Consider the following 25484-nt stretch of genomic DNA (forward strand, 5'->3'; position numbering starts at 1 on the left):
GGACCCATTTCCTCCAGGTCCGCTTCCCTACATTCAGGTGAATTGTTGCAGTTTTCTACAGAAACTGGAAGGTTCTGGAAGGAGCAGGTGGGATGGACCCGGCCAGCCAGACGGAAAGGAGCAGGTAGGAACCGGGACTCAGCAGGAACGCATCAGAACCAGTCGGATAAATACGGATGGGATGCAAAAACACATTTAAAGAAAACTTATAGAAGCAATTCGATAAAATGTTAAACATGTACGGAGGCGACCCGGGTTTGAATCTGACCTGTAGCGCCTTAAAAACTCAAAAAAAAGAACAAAACTCATCATTAAATGATTGCTCCATTTCAGCGGCCATCTTGAATTTTACACTGCACAGAGAGGGTTTCTAAAATCATTCAAACTAAATAGTAAAAAGCTACACAAAGATTAAAATTAAAAACTTTACAATATTTTTTTTAAATCTAGAAATAAAGATGTTGAACACTTAATAGGACTTATGTCTTAAAACGCTTATAAATACACAGGTTTTCAATCTTTGATTGATTGCTGCATTATGGGTAAACTCTGTGATGACTCCCAGAGTGGGTCAGTCTGGCGGGCCGGGAAGGTTCTGCTCCGCTTCATCAGGAGCATCCGATAATAACTGGTTATGTGATTTAAAAACAGCTACCTTCTGCCTGCCTGTTTCCAGCTGGATTTATAAACACTGCTGTTTATAAATCCAGCTGCAGGACTGCATTTGTTCCGGTTCTGGTAAAGATCCGAGCCGTCCTATAGGAGAACAGCTGACTGACCTGCAGCTTCTCATTCTGACCCATAAAGCAGAACCGGGTCCATGCAGCCTGGCAGAGCCGCCTCTGATTGGCTGCTTCTTTAACCCCTTCAGGTTCAACAAGAAGAACGAAAAAACAGAAACTTTGGAACGAGAACAGTTCAGTTTAACAGGAAAAGTAAAAACAAAGTTTAAATAAAACACCAGAAAAAGAAAAAAGGTGACTGCAGACCGACGACTACATATTTACACAGATGACATCAAACACCTCAGGAGGAAGGGAACACCCAGTGGGCGGGGTCAGGGGTCACAGCCCACGGCTCTGAGGAGAAACGTTAAAAAGGTGGGACCCCACATCCTGCTGCTACTTGGTTTTCAGAATAAAAGCAACAGACACATGAGGAGCTTTTATACTGAAGGATGTCGGGCTTATCCTGCAGGACCGCCTGGCCGCAGGCCGCCGCCTCCATCACTCACAGCATCCCGTCCAGGTTCTTCTCAGCGCTCTGCTTCTCGGCGGCGCTGTCCTGAGGGCTGTACTTGGTGTGGTAATCTTTGAGGATGGTCACCACGTCGTGATGGCCGAAGTGCACCGCCTCGTCCATAGGCGTGTTGCCCCACCTGCAGACAAGGCCATCGTCGCTTTGGGTCATTAACAGAATCTTTTAAAGTTCTGAACCTGGTTCAGTCTGACTTAAACCAGGCGCTAAGCAGAGGCTGAATGAGAGCAGCTTTCTCTCCTCTTTGGTCTCAAAGCTGAGAACCAGAATAAAGCAGCTGAACTAAACTGTTCTGGAAGTTTAAAATGTTTGTTCTACATTTGAAGAACTGACCAAAGAGTTCTTTAAATCTAATCTGAAAGATTTAACTCCTTTGTTTTCATCACAGCTCACTTATAGTGCATCACTTAGATGCCTTCCCTGGTGTAAACAAAGGTTCCCTCAAAGTGCTGATGAAGATTCTCAGTCATCCAGGTCAGTCATTACAAAGAAGTAAAACAAAAACAATCCACTGGACTTTGTCCCCAAGTTAGAAGACGTTTTGCTTCCCATTCAGGAAGCCTTTCCAATTCAAATATCAGAAAGACGTTGAGTTTGAGGTTTTATACAGCAGCCCAACAAAGCCTCGTTTTTGTTTAGAAAACATGCGAACTGAAACACAACAAACGGCTCCATCCCTTTGGAATGGGGGTGGTTTGGCTTCTTTTGTTAGCCTGCAATACCGCATACCTGTCTACGGCCGTTTCTCAATTCACTAGAACAAGAGTACGGACTCATGTCCTCACCAAGTATGTTCCTAAGAAGAACACAGGAAAGTCTGGACTTGGTGAGAACGGGAGCACGCAGCATAGATATGGGTCAATCGGAACAAAAGCGTACTGATGATGTCATCACACGCTCAGCTCGTCTGGAGCTGCATTTAACCTCCTGCTATTAATAGTCTCTAGATAATATTAAATTATTACTTTTTTCCATTTAGTGGGGAATAATAATGGAAACACTCAGATAAAATCAAATGAACATTTTGCCAATAATAAAAAAAAAAATGGCCACGAAGGCCGCTGCAGACGGGCTAACGTTAGCCCTGGCTGCTGTTAGCCTCGGAGGTCCGCTGGTTGCCGCAGTCCTCTCAACTTCGGAAATTTTTTTTAAATTACGCATTAAATGGGCCATATTGTGATGCTTTAAAGTTAATATTCTCGCCTTAAATGATCTTAAAACCTACTTTTATTGAACAACAGCAACAGAAAAAAGAACTTTTAACTTTCAGTGGAGCGCTCCATTGGAAGCTGCTGCTGCCGCAGTGCATGCTGGGACAGCTGTCAATAACATAACGGAAAAGTCTGCTCTGATGCATGCTGGGTAATTAGGGAGGGCCTTTGTCCGTTCTCAGTCTGCGGTTCTTATGCATTGGAACAGTACTAGGTATGTTTCATGAGGACACGAGAACGCACAAGTGCACACATTGAGAAACAGTCTATGTCTCTGAACGGAGGGTCGTTAAAGGGAATTGTTGGCCTGGCTGAATAGGCGAGGTCTTCTGTTCCCCTGTTAAAGGTTCCCCCAAAGGTTCCTAACGTTCCCTTATTCCCTCACTAATAATCATGACATTGAGATTCATTTATTTAAAGTTATAGACTTCTGATGAAGTAAATCATAATTCTACCAAATAATGTTTTATTTACCTCTTGGATTAGCGCTGGGAGTTGGTATGAATACGATCAAATAGAGCTTAGAAGATATTTAACCTCATTCCTAATTCTTGTGACATCACTGCATTCATTATTAATTGTTTTAGTTGCATTTTCTTTCTCTGCGTAGGTAGTTAATGTTTACAGCAGTTGAGTTTCACTTATTTAAGAGTTTTCAACCAAAATATTATTCTTGTAAATAAATTCTTATATCCTGAATAAAAGTTGTAGATTATTTCATCATGTGGTCAGAGTTTCCATTGTTCTAAGAAGGATGTATGGGTGTTTGTTTACAGGAAAACGCTACAGTCTAGAAAGCAATTTGATTAAATATTAACTGACATCAATGCACAGCAGTCAGTCAGATAGATAGATAGAAAATAAATAGAAGTTCTCGGCCTGTAAAGCATTGCATTCATCAGGGTTCTGTACCTGTCTTTGGGCACCGGGTTGACCTTACAGGCCTCCAGCAGGAAGCGGACCACCTCAGCGTGACCTGAAACACAGACAACATTCAGCTTCCAGAACCCGGTCAGCACCAAACACCTGGGTCTGCCCCCCCCCCATCTGGACCCGACCTTCAGCTGCAGCCACATGCAGCGCCGTCCTGGAGTCGTAGTCCCTCTGCTCCATGTCCATGGAGGACAGGGCGAACCTGCGCAGCGCCGACACGTCTCCGGTGTACGCAGCGAACAGCAGGTTGATGACGGACTTCACCTGGAGGAAGAGGAGGAGAAAACCTTCATCCATTGTGTCTGTTCAGGTACTGGGGGAGGGGGGGGGGGGGTTAGGTTGCGGCAGCCCCACCCTCTGGTCTCCGCCTTCCCGCCGAGGGTCATGCTTCTTGGCGAAGTGCCTCAGGTTGTCGTAGTTGTGGAAGTTGAAGAGGGAAACGAGATCCTGCAGAGAGAGAAGAGGCTCAGAATCAGGATCCAGAGGTTCTGGTCTCCTTTGGACCTGCTGACGTCAGAATGGACGTGAAACCGGGACAGAACCGCGGTACCGTGCAGAACTGGATTCCTCTCACGCTGTTTCCCAGTTTGTCCAGAGGAGGAGACCAGCACATGATGCCCATCACGTTGGGAACCACCAGCAGAATCCCACCAGCCACTCCGGATTTGGCCGGAAGACCGACCTGGAGCAGAGCAACACCACAGCGTTACCGCGGTGACTCGTATCCATGGAAACGGTGTAAATGCACCCCAGCAGAGGGGGAGGGGCCGGGAGCAGAGGGAGGTACTGACGTGGAAGGCGAACTGCCCGGAGAAGTCGTACATGCCGCAGGAGTGCATCAGACTCAGCGTGTTCCGGACCGCCTCGGGGCTCAGCACGCGCTCGCCTGTGATTGGACAGAAGCCGCCATTGGCCAGCGTCGCCGCCATGACGCTGGCGCTCTCACAGGTCACCTCGATGGAGCAGAGCTGCAGGAGAAGATCCTGGAGGTCAAACCAAGAAACGGCTGCGGTCCAAACATGAACAGAACCTGAGACGGACCTGGAAGTAGAAGTCCAGGATGGACGTCATGTCGGTTCCTTCAGGGAAGCACTGCGGAGAGAAACAGCATCAGAACCTGAGAAACAGCTGTAGGCGGACAGCAGGCAACACCAGGCTCACCTTCTTCTCCTTCAGGTAGTAGCCGATGGCAAAGTTCCTGTCTCCAGACTCGCGCTCCGACTGGAACCTGGAACCCAAACCCAGAGTTAGAACCTTCTGCAGCAGAGAGGGTTGCTTCCTGCTCAGCTGATCTAGGATCAGGTATAGATTGACTCTTTAAAGGACTCACGTGGCGTTGCTGAAACCCACGTACTCGTTTCCTGCAAGTTTGTTCATGAAGTTCATCACCTGCAGAAATAAAAAAAAGAGTTCTGCTTAAAGATCTACGCTGACCTCTGAACCTCTAGATCTACGCTGACCTCTGAACCTCTAGATCTACGCTGACCTCTGAACCTCTAGATCTACGCTGATCTCTGCACCTCTAGATCTACGCTGACCTCAGAACCTCTAGATCTACGATGACCTCTGAACCTCTAGATCTACGCTGACCTCTGAACCTCTAGATCTACGCTGACCTCTGAACCTCTAGATCTACGCTGACCTCTGAACCTCTAGATCTACGCTGACCTCTGCACCTCTAGATCTACGCTGACCTCTGAACCTCTAGATCTACGCTGACCTCTGAACCTCTAGATCTACGCTGACCTCTGAACCTCTAGATCTACGCTGACCTCTGAACCTCTAGATCTACGCTGACCTCTGAACCTCTAGATCTACGCTGATCTCTGAACCTCTAGATCTACGCTGATCTCTGAAACTCTAGATCTACGCTGACCTCTGAACCTCTAGATCTACGCTGACCTCTGAAACTCTAGATCTACGCTGACCTCTGAACCTCTAGATCTACGCTGATCTCTGAAACTCTAGATCTACAATGACCTCTGAACCTCTAGATCTACGCTGACCTCTGAACCTATAGATCTACGCTGACCTCTGAACCTCTAGATCTACGCTGATCTCTGCACCTCTAGATCTACGCTGACCTCAGAACCTCTAGATCTACGATGACCTCTGAACCTCTAGATCTACGCTGACCTCTGAACCTCTAGATCTACGCTGACCTCTGAACCTCTAGATCTACGCTGACCTCTGAACCTCTAGATCTACGCTGACCTCTGAACCTCTAGATCTACGCTGACCTCTGCACCTCTAGATCTACGCTGACCTCTGAACCTCTAGATCTACGCTGACCTCTGAACCTCTAGATCTACGCTGACCTCTGAACCTCTAGATCTACGCTGACCTCTGAACCTCTAGATCTACGCTGACCTCTGAACCTCTAGATCTACGCTGATCTCTGAACCTCTAGATCTACGCTGATCTCTGAACCTCTAGATCTACGCTGACCTCTGAACCTCTAGATCTACGCTGACCTCTGAAACTCTAGATCTACGCTGACCTCTGAACCTCTAGATCTACGCTGATCTCTGAACCTCTAGATCTACGCTGACCTCTGAACCTCTAGATCTACGCTGACCTCTGAACCTCTAGATCTACAATGACCTCTGAACCTCTAGATCTACGCTGACCTCTGAACCTCTAGATCTACGATGACCTCTGAACCTCTAGATCTACGCTGACCTCTGAACCTCTAGATCTACGCTGACCTCTGAACCTCTAGATCTACGCTGATCTCTGAAACTCTAGATCTACAATGACCTCTGAACCTCTAGATCTACGCTGACCTCTGAACCTCTAGATCTACGCTGACCTCTGCACCTCTAGATCTACGCTGACCTCTGAACCTCTAGATCTACGCTGACCTCTGAACCTCTAGATCTACGCTGATCTCTGAACCTCTAGATCTACGCTGATCTCTGAACCTCTAGATCTACGCTGATCTCTGAACCTCTAGATCTACGCTGACCTCTGAACCTCTAGATCTACGCTGACCTCTGAACCTCTAGATCTACGCTGACCTCTGAACCTCTAGATCTACGCTGACCTCTGAACCTCTAGATCTACGCTGATCTCTGAACCTCTAGATCTACGCTGATCTCTGAACCTCTAGATCTACGCTGACCTCTGAACCTCTAGATCTACGCTGACCTCTGAACCTCTAGATCTACGCTGATCTCTGAACCTCTAGATCTACGCTGATCTCTGAACCTCTAGATCTACGCTGACCTCTGAACCTCTAGATCTACGCTGATCTCTGAACCTCTAGATCTACGCTGACCTCTGAACCTCTAGATCTACGCTGATCTCTGAACCTCTAGATCTACGCTGACCTCTGAACCTCTAGATCTACGCTGATCTCTGAACCTCTAGATCTACAATGACCTCTGAACCTCTAGATCTACGCTGATCTCTGAACCTCTAGATCTACGCTGATCTCTGAACCTCTAGATCTACGCTGATCTCTGAACCTCTAGATCTACGCTGACCTCTGAACCTCTAGATCTACGCTGACCTCTGAACCTCTAGATCTACGCTGATCTCTGAACCTCTAGATCTACGCTGATCTCTGAAACTCTAGATCTACGCTGACCTCTGAACCTCTAGATCTACGCTGACCTCTGAACCTCTAGATCTACGCTGACCTCTGAACCTCTAGATCTACGCTGACCTCTGAACCTCTAGATCTACGCTGACCTCTGAACCTCTAGATCTACGCTGACCTCTGAACCTCTAGATCTACGCTGACCTCTGAACCTCTAGATCTACGCTGACCTCTGAACCTCTAGATCTACGCTGACCTCTGAACCTCTAGATCTACGCTGATCTCTGAACCTCTAGATCTACGCTGATCTCTGAAACTCTAGATCTACGCTGACCTCTGAACCTCTAGATCTACGCTGATCTCTGAACCTCTAGATCTACGCTGACCTCTGAACCTCTAGATCTATGCTGACCTAAAAATGTATAGATCTACGCTGACCTCTGAACCTCTAGATCTATGCTGACCTAAAAATGTATAGATCTGCGCTGACCTCTGAACCTCTAGATCTACTATGACCTCTGAACCTATAGATCTACTATGACCTCTGAACCTCTAGATCTACAATGACCTCAGAACATTTAGATCTATGCTGACCTAAAAATGTATAGATCTGCGCTGACCTGTGAACCTCTAGATCTACAATGACCTCTGAAACTATATATCTATGCTGACCTTAGAACCTCTAGATCTACACCAACCTCAGAACATCTAGATCTTTGATCTCTTAACCTATAGATCTAAGCTGACCTCAGACGGTATAGATCTTTCATCTCAGAACCTATAGATCTATGACGACCTCTGAACATCTAGATCTACGCTGACCTTAGATCAGGGTTCATCCCAGCATGCCAGGTTTAGATCCTTTCTTATACTTTCAGTCATCAAAACATTTATTGCTAATAATTAAGGACAGACATGGATGAATGATGATGGATGAACGGATGGAAAAGGGTTAAAATATAGGAAACGGAAACAGAGAAAGTGAGCAAGAAAATAGGAAAGGAAGGTTGTAGAGAAGGAAGGAAACTAAAGGCCTTCTCTCCTCTTTTTGCAGATGAACTTTGACCTTTAGCCTCCTTCAACTGAACCCAGTCATACTCACATAGTCGAACTTCTCGGCGTTGCTGGCTCCTTGCTGCAAAACAAAGCATGAGGTTACAGCAGCAGAACCAGACGGACACACAGAGAGCTGCTCATCTATGTTATGCAGAAATCACTACAGATCTGTGGGGTCAAAGGTCATTCAGCTGTGCTCCATTTAGATTAGACGGGAAAGAACTCATCTACTCAGTGTTAGGCTAATTGGAGCTCTGTCTCCATGGTAACTACTGTATGCTGTGATCAGCCACACCGTCAGTGAGTCAGTGATGAAAACATCCAGAGCGAAGAGAGAAGAAGAGTTACCAGCATCATCGACCTGCTGCCTGGCAGATTATCTCCTAAAGAGCCTGCAGCTGGAACAGAGAGGCAGAGAGCCTTGATGGACCCGACCAGAACACAGCTCAGAACTTTAAGGTCCAACAAAAAAGCTCAGCTAAACAGACAGAAGCTCCCTTTGGTGAAGAACTTCTGAAGGTTTCTGGGTCATAAAGAGGTAGAGAGAACCCTGTAGCCACCGGTGCAGAGCTCAATAAACAGCAGAAAGTAGATCTTTCCTCCTCCTGCAGGAACAGCAGGCAGAATGAATGAAGCTGCTCTATGGGCCTTTTTAAAGGTGACTGGATCAGGAGGTGGCGCTGTAGTGCTTCTGAGGAATCCGCTCCGTGGGTTGGGATGAAGGTCAGACGAGGAAATGCAAGGAAACCATCAGGAGTCTCTGGATCCATGATGGAAGCTGGAGCTCCACCTCTGCTCCCTCCGTTTGCATCAGCCTAATCCCCTTTTAGCATGATTCTCCATACCCTTAATCTGTAAACGTTAATCTGCAGAAGCGCGCTCTGTGGATCATTTCCTGTTACAGCAGAGGAACTGCGCTCTGCAGACAGAGAGTGGAGCTTACCTTGATCAGGGAGGTGCAGACAATGGCTCCAGCGTTAACCATGGGGTTGTGGGGTTTATCTGCAGAAAGGCACCAGAACGGGTTAGCTAACATGTTGGTGCTGGCTGCTCTGCCTCAGCTAAGGTTCCTGATTCAACAACAATGAGCTAAAACGAGCCAGAACCGCCGGTGACCCGAGGGAACTCAGCAGGACTCATATTAAACAAAAACATCTCAAGTTTTCTGGAGACTTTTAGGAAAATGTTTATTCTATTAAAGTGGACTTTAGAGTATTTACTGACTAAAACGTCCATAAAAACTGCTTTTAAAAAAATTAAAGTAATCTGTGTTTGATCAGAACCTCTCAGGTCTGCATTGTTCATTGTTTTAAATCCATCGTATTCATTCCACCCTGGAACAAAGACCTGTTTGAATAAACAACGGGAACGGCCGAATGAAAGGTGATCAGGTCCGTCGTTTCAGGACTCAGCCAGAGCCGCTCAGCTCTGTCACACAGCGCGGCCTGTGTTTTTATCCCGCCTCTTATTTCACCGGATCGCAGTTTGACGACGTGGATCCTGGGCTGCCCGGGTCGGCCGGCGGACGCACGCTGACACGTGAAACCGTAGACGCGCGTCCTCACCTTCCTCGTTCAGGAAGAGCTTGTTGAACCTCAGGCCGCTGGGCTCTTTGCCGATGAAGCGGTGCACGTACTCCGTGCCGTGGTCGTGGACGGCGATGGCGTATTTCAGCGGCTTCACACACGACTGCAGGCAGAAGGGGACCTTGGTGTCTCCCACCGTGTGCCTGAGAGGAAGACGGCTTTCTAAACTTCAACTTCACAAATCCATAAATCACACATGATCACAGCTGATAATTATAAATAAAAACGGGATGATACCGCTGGCCGTCGACGGTGCACAGAGCGACGCTCCAAAGGTCGGGGCTGAAGCGAGCCAGCTGAGGAATGTAGTCTGCCACCTGCAGGAAGACACGGACACAGCAGCATTAAGCAGATCTTAGACGGTATGGAGTCAGAACTCTAAAAATAAAAAACTTGCCTTATTAAAACACAAACGCCTAAACTATAAAACTTTTGATCCCTGTGTGAATGTTTATCGCTCTGACTGACTTCCTAGCAGCCATGATGCGTCCCCTGTTGCCGTACCTGCCCTCCGGACATGTTTTTGGCTTTGTCGTAGAGCTCATCGATGTGGGCGCAGAACGACTGGAAGTCCGGGATGACAAACTTCTTCCTGAAGGCCTGGGTGAGCAGGACAATGTTGCTCTGCACACATCTGAGAGCAGAAAACCACAGGAAGCCTTAGAACCGCGTTATAAAACAGCTTAAACCAAAAAAAACTAACACTGAAAGGACTCTAACTTTCTTAGTCCATAAGCTCCGCCTCCTGGACTGGAGGCGGAGCTTATGGACCAAAGGCGATTTCCACTAAATGCAGTCGGATTATAAAGCAACAATAAATTTCGCTTAAAACATGCAGAGCAAACATAATGGAATGAAAACGCTGCATGATTCACTGCAGCCACAACAGAAAGCTCTGGCAGTGAGTCAGCAGCCGGACCATTGGTGTGTATCTTTAGAATATGCTAGCTCCAGCGACTGCTGTCAGAATCTGAACAGGTGATCTATCTTTATTATTTTTTTATTAGTTTTAGTCGATAAAGATGTTATGGTTAGATTGAAACACATTGATCACAGACTTTCTAATTCGATTCCTCGAGTGGAGTATCATTACAACAAACATCGTATTGACATCCAAACAAATCGCATTTATCTCAATGATTGTTTTACAGCTGTAGTTATTGAAGTTTATGATGTTTGAAGTTGTTTTATTGACAGTTTCATCATTTTAAAAATGTTCCTCCTGCATGTAACCAATGATAATCAAATGAATGACGCATTTTTAGCTTTAGCATTAGCTTAAAGCCTTTTGGTGCGAAACAACACATAGCTGAAATAAACAAACTGGATCGAGGAGACGACCTCAGAGTCACAGTTAGCCCTGAAATATTTCACTCTCCTGACAGACTTAGAATTGAAAAAGTGACTTAAAAAAATAAAATGTTTTGTAATTTAGGATCTTCTATTGAATCTGATAATTGTAATAAAAGTTTAGATATATATTTCGGCCGATTCTCAATATGTGTACTTGTGCGTTCTCATGTACTCGTGAAACGTCATCATCCGCATCCCTGGTACTGTCCCAATTCACAAGAACAGCAGACCGAGAACGGTCCCCGGGTTGAGATTGACATCTGTCCCAGCATGCATTGTGGCAGCAGCAGCTTTCAATTGAGCGCTCACAGAGCTCAGACTATTAAGTTAAAACGTCACTTTCCTGTTACTGTTGTTCAATAAAACTACGTTTTATGATTATTTGAGGTGAAAAAATTATACTTTTAAGCATCATTATACTTTAAGAAGTTGAGAGGACCGCAGCGACCAGCGGGGCTCTGAGGCTAATGGTAGCCAGGGCTAACGTTAGCCCGTCTGCAGCAGCCCTCTCTCTGCATAGCCGAGTGTAAAGGACCTCTGGCTTTGATGGAGAGTTTTTTTTGTTCTATTTGGTAAAATGTTCATTTGATTTGTGTTTATCTGACTGTTTCCATTATTATTCCCCCACTAAACGAAAAAAGTCAGAGTTTATTATTATCTAGAGACTATTAATAACAGGTTAAATGCAGCTCCAGACGAGCTGAGCGTGAGGTGACGCCACAAGTACGCATCTGTTCCATTTGACCCATATCTATGCTGCGTGCTCCTGTTCTCCCCAAGTCAAGACTTTCCTGTGTTCTTCTCCGGAACAAACTCGGCGAGGACACAAGTCCATACACACGTTCTAGTGAATTGAGAAACAGCCTTTGTCTTTCTTAATGAGTTTATTTTACTTCCTTCTAGGTTAAACTAAATCTTCTGTCAGGACTTGGACTATTTTTTGGGATTAAGTGTAGGGAAGAGCTGTGCAGTCAATTAGATCTATGCTGCATAAATTGGCTAATGTGGCGGGAAAAAAGGGACTTTCAGCTCATTTTCAGCTTATGAATAAAGGAACATAAAAAATAAAGGAGGAACGGTGCAAAAAGGAAAGAAATAGGAGCTGTGAGTAGAGCTGGGATCTCCGGTTTTACTTGTCTGACTAATTGAATAGAAGGTTTGTTCTGACAATAAAACTGTGATAATTAGACCGTTTCATAAAACAGCCTCTCTGAAAGCTAACAGGATCTTTGTTTGGACTTTTCTTCTCTAATCTAGAGCCTCATTCATGCATCAGTTAAGAATCAGGCTTTGATCCGGTTCTGCATAAAGAACATTCAGCCTGTCTGCAGATTGTTCCTGAGACCAGATGTGACGTTCCTTCCACCTGGGCTACGCCACCAAGGCTCATTTATGCTGTGAGATCTGCTGTGGCGCCACATTCCTGCCTGATCCTCTCCATTGGGCTGATTAAGGCTCCGATCCAGCAGTAATCACACCGTCGACGTGGAAGCTGTGCCTCTCCTGCTGCGCGGACATTTGGCCTTCAGCTATCAGAGCGTCTCTAATCCCTGTGGAAACACCCCCCCTCCCACCAGTTCACGCGCTCCTCCCTGTGAGTCCAGCTCTATAAATAATTCGGAGGAGCAGGAAGTGATGGATGGAGTCCAGCAGCAGCGGGCTCTCAGCTCCGCCCCCTGCTGTGCCGTCATACGACCTGAATCGGCGGGGGTCCTGATGTCTAAATGTTTATCCAGCTCAGTAGCATCTCATCTACAGCATTTCTTCTAGTTCTTTACCAGTTCAAACCACCAGAAGCTGCAGCCTGCATTCAAACATGGAGGCCTTAATAATTCAGCAGAAGCAGCGACCCTTTCAGCCACATGGACAGACAGAGGCCTCTTCAATAATTAAGATGGACCGAGATGGAAGATCGCTGCTGAAAACAAAAGGTTTAGATTTTAGACTCTAAACAGTGAAAACGGATCAAACTGGATCTGCAGTCTGAAATTAGCCCCCGTGGCTTTTTATAAATCCTCTTTCCCACTGAAAATAGCAGGTTAACGGGTGTTTTTCAAACATGGCCGACATACTAACAATCAGGATTCGGCTTTCTTCCCACTGTCATAAAAAGCTGGTCTTACCCCCGCTGGCAACTGCGTGACCTCTGTCCTGTGGCTGTGCGTCTGGTGACATCATCGCGCTGTGTTAGTTTATGATGTCACCAGTGTGACAGAAATCAGGAAAGTAAACAATGGAGAGCGTAGTCAGTGTGCTTTAATTTTCTCCTCTATTATCTGTCTCAATCCCTCTCAGCAAAGCCGTTTCTGCTTGTTAGATCAGAAGCGACTGGCGGTGTGTGTTGATGACCGTACGTTGCAGTCAATGGTATCGCACAGCCGAGGTGATTTTAACGCGGGTCGCTTGCCGAGTAATTTAACCTGTGTAGGTAGCAGATCTGCTCGGGTCCTGCGCATGCAAGTGACAATATGTTACATGATTGGCTGAACATTGCCACATGATGTCAAACATTATGGTTGCCCAGACAACGATAACATCGTGCAGCGTCAGAGTTCTGAGTCGGGAGCATCTGTAGCATTAGCCTGTCTAATGACCGATGAAGTTTTAGCTCATCGGTAAAAAAATCGGAACAAATCTGTTTGTGGTGAACAAAGTAACTGCGAGACCATGGTATAGAGGGGGAGAACTGGGTAGCGTTGTAGCTAGCTGTACTCATTAGCTAACAGGTTAGCCTCTTTTAGCTTGGTCAGTTAGCCATATTAAGGCCAATTTATGCTTCTGACGCATGCATAGCCTCTACAACCGTCAAATCCGTCTCTGTGCGCGACCACGTCCCCCACGCAGAGGCTCTGCAACCATCGTCGCACACCTTGAGAAAATCCTGACTACGTGTCGGACGGTTGCAAACCAGCGCAGTCCTCAAGCGGAAGTGCACAGACAAAAAGCAGCTGTTATTGGTCCTTGGTATGCCTTTCCAGCTGTCTGTGTGGTCGTCCTACTCGATTCGGTGCCAGGGCGCGCCATTTTCAAAAACCGAGGATCAACTACAACTACGACGAAAGGTTAATCGAAGAGGTTCGGAAGTACAACCACTTGTACGATGCATCAGACAAATTTTATAAAGATGCCAAGGTCTCTGCCAAAACGAAGTTCGTGTTACCACCCGAAAGTTCTCGAATAGGCTCTCCCTTGGGCTTTTGCGGGAAACTTCTGAGCGTCCCTACAAATTCCAGACCGACGGTGCAGAAGCATAGCAGCAAACCTGGTTCATGACCAGACCCAAGCCACATTTGATGTGTACGGATGCAGAAGTATAATCTGCCCTTTATGCTACAATACTTTTAACTTTGTGTCAACAACCGTTCGTTTTCTACAAGTAAAATAACTGTTACTTGACTAAAATCTCTACGAAAGTCATTTTTGAGATGTTCCATTTGTCCGTCCTGTCCTCAGATCTTAATAAAAAGACTTTTTCTTGTAATCTTGTTAAATGGCAGAGCTCAATCTTAGAATGCAGTTCTTTCTTTCAAGATTTAGAATGATTGTTTTTCTACTTTTGGCTACTTTAGGTCAATGAAATGTAAAATAATAGCAAATATAGGTAATAACATGTTGAGACTCAGAAAGAAATTATATTCTTAATAAACGGATGCAATACAGCTTGTCCGAGTGGAGTTGCCACATGTTGACGTCATCAGAGGGGCAGGGCAGATCTGGTACCTACATCGGGCAGACATAGGTCAGTCAGCTGTTCCCACTGCCACTAAAAGACGATCGTTCCCGGGTTTAAACAGGTTTCTCAGCCAGTGGGAAAGTGTTATAAGAAATAATCAGACTGATGACGAAATCCGACACTTCCTAAACTCTGACCCTTCAGTCCAGATTATTATGGGTTAATTAACGGGTGAGCAAGTACCATCTGGAATAGAAAGTTGTTATGTGCGTCGGGCACATTAATTATGTTTGTTTCTTTTTTCCCTTTTAGTGTTGTATAGACCTTAGTTGAGTCATTTAAATTTTAGAGTTGATAAGTATCTTTTTTCTTTTGTAAATCGATTACGTTAATTTGCGTGATATTGGTCCGCCTATACAGGTGCTGGTCATAAAATTAGAATATCATGAAAAAGTAGATTGATTTCAGTAATTCCATTTAAAAAGTGAAACTTGTATATTATATTCATACATTACATACAAACTCATATATTTCAGATGTTTATTTTGTTTAATTTTGATGATTACAAATGACAACAAATGAAAATCTCAAATTCATCATATCAGAAAATTAGAATATTGTGAAAAGGTTCAAAATTGATGGCCCCTGGTGCCACACTCTAATCAGCTAATTAACTCAAACCACCTGCAAAAGCCTTTAAATGGTCTTTCAGTCTAGTTCTATAGGCTACACAATCATGGGGAAGACTGCTGACTTGACAGTTGTCCAAAAGACGACCATCGACACCTTGCACAAGGAGGGCAAGACACAAAAGGTCATCGCTAAAGAGGCTGGCTGTTCACAGAGCTCAGTGTCCAAGCACATTAATAGAGAGGCGAAGGGAAGGAAAAGATGTGGTCGAAAAAAGTGTACAAGCAAGAGAGATAACCGCACCCTGGAGAGGATTGTGAAACAAAACCCATTCAAAAATGTGGGGGAGATTCACAAAGAGTGGACTGCAGCTGGAGTGAGTGCTTCAAGAACCACCACACACAGACGTATGAAAGACATGGGTTTCTGCTGTCGCATTCCTTGTGTCAAGCCACTCTTGAACCACAGACAGCGTCAGAAGCGTCTTGCCTGGGCTAAAGAGAAACAGGACTGGACTGCTGGTGAGTGGTCCAAAGTCATGTTCTCTGATGAAAGTAAATTTTGCATTTCCTTTGGAAATCAAGGTCCCAGAGTCTGGAGGAAAAGAAGAGAGGCACTTCATCCACGTTGCTTGAAGTCCAGTGTAAAGTTTCCACAGTCAGTGATGGTTTGGGGTGCCATGTCATCTGCTGGTGTTGGTCCATTGTGTTTTCTGAGGTCCAGGGTCAACGCAGCCACATACCAGGAAGTTTTAGAGCACTTCATGCTTCCTGCAGCTGACCAACTTTTTGGAGATGCAGATTTCATTTTCCAACAGGACTTGGCACCTGCACACAGTGCCAAAGCTACCAGTACCTGGTTGAAGGACCATGGTATCCCTGTTCTTAATTGGCCAGCAAACTCTCCTGACCTTAACCCCATAGAAAATCTATGGGGTATTGTGAAGAAGAAGATGCAATACACCAGACCCAACAATTCAGAAGAGCTAAAAGCCACTATTAGAGCAACCTGGGCTATCATAACACCTGAGCAGTGCCACAGACTGATCGACTCCATGCCACGCCGCATTGCTGCAGTAATACAGGCCAAAGGAGGCCCAACTAAATACTGAGTGCTGTACATGCTCATACTTTTCATGTTCATACTTTTCAGTTGGCCAACATTTCTATAAATCCTTTGTTTTTATTGGTCTTCAGTAATATTCTAATTTTCTGATATGATGAATTTGAGATTTTCATTTGTTGTCATTTGTAATCATCAAAATTAAACAAAATAAACATCTGAAATATATGAGTTTGTATGTAATGTATGAATATAATATACAAGTTTCACTTTTTAAATGGAATTACTGAAATCAATCTACTTTTTCATGATATTCTAATTTTATGACCAGCACCTGTAAGTAGGCTGGGTTTCCACCTGTTAGTCTCTCTCTCTCTCTCCCTTCTGATCGAGCCACCGTCACAGAGGGAGCGTCCAGACGCGATGCGCACGTCTCCCGTCTTTGTAGGCCGCCGCTGACCTCTCCAGCCTGCCATGTGGTATTTTTGTTCGTTAGCCTTTGTTTTTTTGCTGATTTTTTGTAACTTTGACCTGGTGGGACCGGTTGTCCTGTTTTCCTTCTTTTTTTATTTTTTTAGGGTTTTAACCGTTAGTTTGTTGCTAGCAGAGGCTTCGACTGCCCTGTATAGGGTTGGCCCTCTGCTGTAACATTTTGTTTCTTTGGATCGGCTCAGCAGGTCCAACTTTCTGTTCATACTTTGGGGTTTTTTTTTCTCTTAGAGTTTTTTTGGACATGGGGAACTGGGGAAAAATCTGACTCTGTGTTTTTGTCTCTTTGCAGAAAAACAAAACAACTGATCTAAAAAGAAGTTCCAGAGATTAAGAATAAAATAATTCTTTTGAACCTCATGTCCTCAAATATGTTGTGGCCTGGGTGGTCGTAACAAAAGTCAAGAATATTATTGTCTGCATCTGTCACAACTGATCCAGATGTAAACTTAAACCTAAAATCCACAAACAATCCTAAACATTTAACACCTAAAACAAAATAGAAATCTTTTGTACCAACAATATAGTTTTATTTAAATAAAAAGAGGCTGATCTTTAGAAGCATAGGGCAGAAAGTGAAGCGTACTTCTTGAAGAGGTGTCGGTCCAGCGCTCCGTCTGAGGTGGTCTTTACAGTCACCTTCAGCATCTCCATGCATTCTCTGAGCCGAGGGTCTCCTGTCCGAAGCCCCGTGGCTTTAAGAGCCTGGAAAGACCACATGAGTGTCAGAGAGACGGGAAACCAACACGGCAGCGAGGCTCTGATCAGGATTAACCAGCCTGCTGCTGCTTCCTCTGCAGGAGGCTCACCGTGGTGAACTTGTGCGCAGGGATCTTCTCCTGTCCCTCGGCGATGGTGTAGAAGAGCAGGTCCTCCAGGCTGGGTAGGATGCCAGCCTTCCTTCTCCTGCAGGAAACACACACAGAGGCAGGATGAGGGAACAGAGGGGGGTGCTGAGGGTGGAAACAAGGAGGGAGGAGAAACAGCTCTGGCACTGCAAACAGAAGCTCAGAGTGATCAGCGAGGAAGAGGAGGAGAAGGAAGAGGTCCTCCACAGGTGGACCTGCTGCCACAGGGCCATGGAGGTCAGCTGGTGTCAGGGTGCTGCAGCACCAGCCTGGACAGGATGGAAACCATCCAGGGAGGCGGGGCCAAGTTTCACCGTCTGAGCTGGAGGAGCTCAGCATCAGCAGCAGACCAGCCTGGAGACGGTTTCCAGACTCAAACCTGATAAATCAGAGGTTCTGGAGGTCCTGCTGGTGCTCAGCACACCTGCACCGCAGCAGGAGCGTTAGTGGGCGGGGCATCCAGCTCCCAGCAGCATCTCTGCTATGATTCATCTCCAAAGAGGATTTAATAAAAGCCCAGATCGCTCACCGTCTGCCGCAAGGCATCATGGGAGCTCTGCATTGCATGTTAGGGGATGAAGGTGGCTGGAAAAGCATCTTCGACTCCCCGTCTTATCCTTCTGACTCAGTTGCTATGGTGACCACACCAATGTGAGCCTCAGGAGGAGACGCAGGTTTTCCTGGAGATCTGAAAAGCTCAGCATGCTTCAGGTTTCAGCTCCAGCTTTTTCAGGGAAACGCCTCCAACCGTTTGCCTCAAGCAGCCAGAGGTACGACGGAACGGCCTAGTTAAAGACCAGACCAACACATCAGTCAGTTAAAAGCTCGCCGTCCAATCTTAAGATTGAAAAAGCATGCCACACTTCTCAGATTTCCAGTCTTCGACCAATTACTTCCAATCATGCTGGTTGTTTTGGTTCTTTTGCATGCAGCACTGTTTGGAGCAGAGAGCAGCCTGCTGGGGTCCCTTCACCTCTGACCTCGTTAACGAGACCAGAGGGTGAGTGAGGGGGAGGGGGGAGGGGAGGGGAGGGGGGACCACAGCATGGCCACTGGGAGGAGGAGGAGGAGGAGGGGGTGAGAATCAGCCTCCAGGAGCGGAGCTCTACCTCTACAGGAAAACAGGTTGAGAGTGAAACTAAAGCTTAGGAGGGAAAATAAAAGAAAAAATACTTACAAATGAAAAGCAAGGAGACCAACAACATGGAGAGAGAGAGAGAGAGAGGAGCAGAGGGGAGAAGGAGGCGTTAATACGAGACACCGACACGTCGTCCATCAACAGAAACAAAGCAGGAACAGAGAGAACGGGACGTTCCTGCTGCTGGAGGAGGAAACATTCCTGAGAGGAAAACCCAAACCTTGATCAGGATGCAGAGGCTGGAGGGGGGGGGGTTCCTCTGCAACATCTGGATCAGCATCATTACTCTAATGACACTCAAACTCACAACAAGCAGCAGAGAACTGGAAGACTGAGAGGAACAGCCGGATAAGAACAGCTGTCGACCTTTTAGAACAAGATTTATACAGCAAAGGATAAACTGAATGTTTAGACAAACTAATAATCATTAATTATTATTATTATTTAATTAATCATTAAGTTTCCTGGCTCCACTCCCTCCCACAGCGTGCAGCGCTGACAGGCGCCGCCGTACCAATCCATCAGCGCTAGTGATAAGCCGGAGGCTCCGACAGCCGGTGGGCAGAACGCCAGCTGTCTGGATTTACTGCCCACGCCGTGGAGGTGATGAAGAGGAAGACGGTTGAGGTGATGAAGAGGAAGACGGTTAGCAGACAGGAGCTGCTTTTGGTCTTCATAAAAAAAAATTCCTACATTTTCGTTTTTCAAGAAATCAAAAAGTTCAAATCAACCCAAAAAGTTTGACACGCATCCCTGATGATGCTTCATCTTCTTTCCTCACGGCATTCATTTGGTCCCAGCAGCAGAACAACAGACCTGACATCATTTAACAGCTGAGAACCGTTTTGTGTGAGTTGACTGATAGATCTCTATTCTCCAGTCAGCTGGTTTATTGTTTAAGGACAGACAGAGGTTAAAAGGTCATCAGAGAAACTGGTCGTTCTGTTTAGAACTCAAACAGCATCTCATTTTGCCACTTTGCTTCAATCTAAAGTCTATTGTTGATTGAATGAAAAATAAAGGATTTAACGACTCCATCCACCGCTGGCTGTCCATGCAGGGTCAGGATTACCATCCTGCCTTCAAATATTATTTCTGTCGGAGCGGCTCAGACCCCCACATAGTGGCGGTGGGCTGTCAATAGGAATCCCATTCAACAGCAGCCTCTGGCCCGGTCGCCTCTTTGCGGTTCGCCGTGGCCGCTGGAAGGTGTTTTTCATGTATGTGATCCAAACTGCAGGCACCAGGATAATAAAATCGAACATGTTTTGCCGGCAGATTTCTGCATTTTAAATTAATTTAGGCTTTAATAAACTGTTTTAGAGGAGTGATCACATCGTTCTGCATCAGCAGTGTTGTGTCTGTCTCCCTGCCAGCTCCCAGATCAGCTTCTCTGATTGGTTGATGTGGCGCGTTGAGCAGCTAAGGTTCTATTTTTCCAACTTCAGCAGCAGCGCATTTGCAGCACATCCCGCGCGTCAGATGCTCAGAAGCTCAGAGCGCGCTGCAGGACGTTTTGCTGCGCCTTGACACGCATCAATCATCGACTTTGCATAAACTAGCTGCTCCTGCTGCCTCTGCTGCCTTTGGTCTGAACGTAGCATTACCTGCATTGTTGCCAGGTTGGGATGTTTCCCAATCTGGCAGTTTAGGACGGCTGTCTATGGGTGGAAAATGTTTTCTTTAGATTTATGGCCTAAGAGATCAATAGACTTTGGTTCAAATTGGGCGAGATTTCATATATCCAGGCGGTTTATGAACAATTTCTGAGCTGGAAAACGTGAGTCAGTGACATCTGGCAACCCTGCTAAAATGGTGAGTGCGGATGTTGTGCATATTCATATTGTGTTTCACATTTGAGACGCACGCGTTAGAGTGTGCTTCAATCTTTTTTTTTTCGGGGGCAGCAGACATAACAACCCCGATCATTTATATTACGGGAGTTTGTTTTCTGTTTGTTGTTTCTCTTGTCTGTAGTTTGTGGATTGTCCATTTGTGAAATGATAATTTAGATATTTTTGTCTTGGGTAAATAGAGGAGATTAAATAGTTCAGTTTGAACTGTAAAACAGGACAGCTTCTAGTTTCTGCAGCTCATTCTTTCCCCTGACCTGTTTTCAAAACAAAGCAGGGAGTTAAACGTAGGGTGACCAGACGTCCCCGATTTCCGGGGACTGTCCCCGTTTTGGACCACCTGTCCCCGGCTAAACCTGTCCCCGGAAATGTCCCCGATTTTACCGAGGCGAAAAATGTTGCGTGTAGACTGTTATTACGGTAGAGCTGTTGCGCGCAAAGATAGGTATTACGGTAGCTGGTTGCGCAGCTGATAACATAAAGATAAGGAACAGAGCGCACCACTAGAAGGGCGGTAATGATCCTTTTGGATGTCAGCTGCCATTAAAACACAAAGAAGAAGAAGAGCGCATCACTTTTAAAACAGAAGAAGAAGAAGAAGTGGAAGTTCGTTTTTTACAACCTGTGGCAACTGATGGGGAGCTACGCTGAGTGATGGTGAGTGTGTTAATCAATTAATTTTATTCTGATCGGGCTGATCTTGTGATAAATGTTTGGTTTGTGTCCAGGTTAAAACAATAATAAAAAGTAAGACAAGACCACGAGTTGAGCATGAGTAAAAGACGCTGGGTTAAAATGTAGCAAAATGATTGAAAACTCCTTGTAAGGCGCTAATCTGGTACGCTGGTTCTCCAGGGATCAACAAGGGTTTGTATAAAGATGTTTTAGAATGGATAGGTGACCTTTAGTTTATATTTGAGATAGTTATTATAAGTAGAGTTATTTCAATTTGTTTTGATGATTTATGGTTGTGATTTATGAGCATAGACTTCCAGTTTTTGGTGTGCTTTTTTACTGCTCAGTTTGGATATATATGAAAGTTCCTTGTGAAAAAATAGGACTCAGTAACAGGAGAACTGAATAAGACAAGATCTACATGATCTAAGAATGATGGAGGAAGAGATAACCACCTGTTTAATGTTCATTTATTATGTGGTTTTTGCTTGTAGCTCCTAATATTGTGGTTATTAGCATTTTTAGTATTTAGATGAGATATTAATAATAATAAGTTTTCATGTTGCACATCCTAATTTTTTTGGAGGTGATTTTGATTATATAATGTCTCTGTTTTAGAATAATGTAAGATTGATGCTGGAGGAGTGAGGAAGAAGATAGAAAGACAGAAAGGAGATTGAATGAGAGAGGAGGAAACTAGGAACTCTGATAACCCAGGGCCACTGCCTCAGACCCTGTTCAGTTAATATTTCTGTTTCAAACATTTAAAATGTATAATATGTATTAATAAAGTTCAAGTGATAAAGCGTTGACATGATTTGAGTGATAAACTAACATATTGAGTGATGTAGTGTGCAAAGTATGCTGTGGAACACAGAGTGGCTGTATACTCAGGTTAGTAGGAAAAATGAACCTGCTACTTTGAGACACACAGGCCCCTGATGTGGCTAGGTGACAGTAAGAAACATATATGAACCTTTACCTGCAGGCTTGACTACTACTTGTTTTTTTATGTTAATGAAGAAAAAAAATATTTCTTATAGGTATGTACAGTAGATGTAAACAGAATAAGTATTTGTTGCACTTTTTTGAAGAGGTGGGGGAACTCTGTCTCAACAGACAGCCACAGGCATAGAATAAATGTTTGTATGTACTTTTCTAAATTTCTTTTCCTCATGTCACTCTCCCCTTAGGAGGCGGCAGAGCTCTTTGGGCCCGACAAAATTGGAAAGCCCTGCTAATGACCCTTGACCCCTCCGCTCCCACCCCCACCACTTTGCCCCAACCCAGAGACACAGTTCTAGTTTTCTACTAATAACACTATTCATGTTATTAATCTTAGGATATACTAAACATTTGGAAAGGCACATTCCTGGCTTTTACACTTGATTTTTGTTGTTTAAATATTAATAAATATGTAAAAAATATATGAAACCATTACTGTCCCCGTTTCCTAATTTCATCTCGATAAGATGTATTGATTTTTATCCACGAGCAAGAAATGTCCCCAGATTTGATTTCAGAAATCTGGTCACCTTAGTTAAACGTGTTAAAAGTTTAAATTAGGAATAACGGAGGTTGATATGTGGCTCTGATTTCACAGCATGTAGGAGTTAATGAAACAGTTTAAACAAATTAATACATTTTCTTTGTTAGAAAACAATAAAATAAACCAAGTAACTGGGTCATTATTTAATTCTAAAGTTTAAATCAGCGGGCCGGTACCAGGGCCAAAAATGGTTCCCAGTCTGAGGCTGCTGGTGGTTCTGGGGTAGATGGACCCTCTGACTGCAGGACCACAGACTGATTCCGTCTCCACCGTGCAACAGTGATGGATTCCCACAGGCAGCAGACATCCATCTGTGGTTCCCTCTGGGTTAAAGCTGCTCAGTCAGGTCTGACCTTCATCAGACTTTGAGCTGCTGGTTGTTATCAGAAAGCAGCTTCATGTCTGAACCAGAGTCCCCAGCTGATAATGATGATGCTGGTCACGATTCATGCTTATTTCACCTCACATGCCTCCATTTTTATACCAGTCTGTTCAGTTTTATTTATTTATTTATATTTATTTTTTTCTCAGTTTTAAATGGATGGTCCCATTTATTACAAACATAATTCCAGTGACTATTAGAACCATAAAGGTTTCAAACCGCCGCTGGTGTCTCCACCATAACCCGGCTTACTCACTTGTCCGCGGAGGTCTCGCTGCCCGCATCGCTGTGGCCCTGAACCGGGCTGCAGAAGCCCCGGAATCCGCCCTCCCTGCCGGCGGGCTGCGGGGCTGCCCACCCGCTGAACGGACCTCTCAGCGCGGCTCTGAGCGACAACCTCAGCGGGCTCTGGAGCAGCTCCCAGACAGCCGCCGAAGAGCGGAAAGGCAACATTTTAAGACTGCCTTTAAAGACCGACTGAGTTCCTCTGACTTTATCAATTCCAGGAAGGTTGAAATAAACCAGGAAAAGTGACTTTTTGCTCCTGATAAATTCCTACTAATGGTTATTCCTGCGACTCTACGGCTCTGAATGACACAACCTACCCTTTCTCCCGGCAACGCATTTCATTGGACGAGCTCCTCCCCTGCTTGTATCCGATTGGCTGATATGACCGTCAATCACTAAGACCGTCCCACCCACTGTTGACCTGATAACAATACTAAAAAATGTGTCCTTACGTGTTTTATTATTTATCAGAGCCGTTTAATGCGTTTTAATTCCAACAAAACACAATATTTTTATTACATTAAAACACCTAAAAATAAATAACAGATAAAATGGCAATTATAGAAAGGGAATAATAAATTATACCATTTACATCTATTTGAAAACAATGATTTAAAAAATAAACTTACAAACTTTTATTTGGTTTTCTTTAAAAAAAAATGAACGGATAAGTTCGTGTTAAAAAACAATTTAAAAGATAAGATGGAGAAAAGAGATAAAATTCCGTTGCTGCTGGGGACCATCTTATCCTGCTGTGACACCTTGTGGACAGATTTGGGTACTGCACGCAGTCGACTCATAAGTGAATGTGACCTTTACTGGCATTTAAAAACACCACCGCCATCTGCTGGAGGAACTTAATATTGCAGTTTAAATCTTTATTCTGACCTTTTTAACCCGTGTAGGTGATATTTGACACAGAGCGTAAACTAATGGCCCACTAAAACGATTTGTTCATTGGAAACTATTTGCTGATCTGTTTTTCCTCTCTTGGCTCTTGTAGGCTTTATCTAAATCTCTGCAAACTCCTCCCACCTGCACCTCGAAGGAGGATAAAACAAAACAGATTAGAGCTGACTCCTGTGAACTTGGACATGAAATATTCATGGGCTGAGATCTGAAAGCAAAGAGAAGAAAAAAATTCCTTCGTTTGATCAGAAATAAAGGGGACTTCCAGTGAAAATTACAGAAAACGAACAAAAAAAAAATCCCTTGTTTTGTTCAGATGCAGAGGAAATTATGAAATTCAGTTGCCTGATGTTCATATCTGTAGCTTTGTGCTTGTTTTTTTGCAACCACCATCGACAGGATTAAAATGAGATGTGTCCAAACACGCTTCAAGCATTCTGCACCTTCAATTCATTGTTTAATTTCACTCTATTACAGTTGCATGCAAAGTCTTAATCCAATTAAGCCATATCTCAGTGCGGCTCCAGCTGCTAGTTCTTTCAGGTTGTATGAAAAGGTTTAAAGGGTTGGGAAACTTTGCAGTTATGGCCCAACACAAAGTGTATTTATTTTTTAAAAGTTGGGAAACTTTGAGAATAAAAACTGGTGATTAAAACCTTTTATTTAACCTTAAAGAAGCTTTCTAAGTTAAATTTTGTTGTTACTTGCAGCTTTAAAGCAGAAAACAAAGGAAAGGAGGGAGGGAAACAAGGCGATCCCTGATGGAGCTGCAGGGAGGAGAGGCGATAATTCACCCACACCCACACCTTCTCTAAAGCAGTCAGCTTCCTCTAAAGCAGGGTGATGGCTGCACATCCCTCCCACGCTGCTCAGTGGCTGGCTTCCGCCCACCAGCCGGTGGAGCCGCCGCCCACCTCCAGCCGTCGCCATGGATACACATCACCATCATCTGTGACTTAGAGGAGGAAGGAGGAGGAGGAGGAGGGGCGGCCATTTGAGCCGGGCTGCCACTGTGAGCAGAGCTCAGCGTGGGCGTTCAGGAGCCGAG

General features: G+C 44.9%; 1 protein-coding gene across 2 annotated transcripts; it reads right to left on the minus strand.

Annotated features, from left to right (window-relative positions):
• Positions 1 to 1212: 1212 nt before the first annotated feature.
• LOC119791443 (glutaminase kidney isoform, mitochondrial-like) lies at positions 1213 to 23849 on the minus strand. 2 transcript variants are annotated; one of them, XM_038297527.1, is made up of 17 exons: positions 23496 to 23692; positions 17604 to 17700; positions 17381 to 17499; positions 10092 to 10221; positions 9825 to 9904; positions 9567 to 9730; positions 8945 to 9003; positions 8048 to 8080; positions 4732 to 4790; positions 4563 to 4629; positions 4443 to 4493; positions 4193 to 4369; positions 3952 to 4083; positions 3756 to 3848; positions 3527 to 3665; positions 3381 to 3444; positions 1213 to 1378 (listed from the first exon to the last, which is right to left on the minus strand). In XM_038297527.1, exons 1-17 carry the CDS (start codon positions 23690 to 23692, stop codon positions 1231 to 1233), a joined length of 1809 nt encoding a protein of 602 aa, XP_038153455.1. In that variant the 3' UTR covers positions 1213 to 1230. The 2 variants fall into 2 exon arrangements, with proteins under 2 accessions (XP_038153455.1, XP_038153456.1); XM_038297528.1 differs by having other exon boundaries at positions 1231 to 1378; positions 17604 to 17694; positions 23496 to 23849.
• Between the last annotated feature and the right edge of the window lie 1635 nt (positions 23850 to 25484).

Source organism: Cyprinodon tularosa, unplaced genomic scaffold, assembly GCF_016077235.1.
Source record: "Cyprinodon tularosa strain WSP-4 unplaced genomic scaffold, ASM1607723v1 ctg39, whole genome shotgun sequence".
NCBI lineage: Eukaryota > Metazoa > Chordata > Actinopteri > Cyprinodontiformes > Cyprinodontidae > Cyprinodon > Cyprinodon tularosa.

Excerpts from the sequence above, each read along its gene's own strand:
- LOC119791443 (XM_038297527.1), bottom strand. The coding sequence starts at position 23,692 with ATGTTGCCTTTCCGCTCTTCGGCGGCTGTCTGGGAGCTGCTCCAGAGC. Across the intron at positions 17,500-17,603 it reads CTGCGCACAAGTTCACCACG|GCTCTTAAAGCCACGGGGCT; the intron begins GTGAGCCTCCTG and ends TGGTCTTTCCAG. Across the intron at positions 4,630-4,731 it reads GTGGGTTTCAGCAACGCCAC|GTTCCAGTCGGAGCGCGAGT; the intron begins GTGAGTCCTTTA and ends TTTGGGTTCCAG.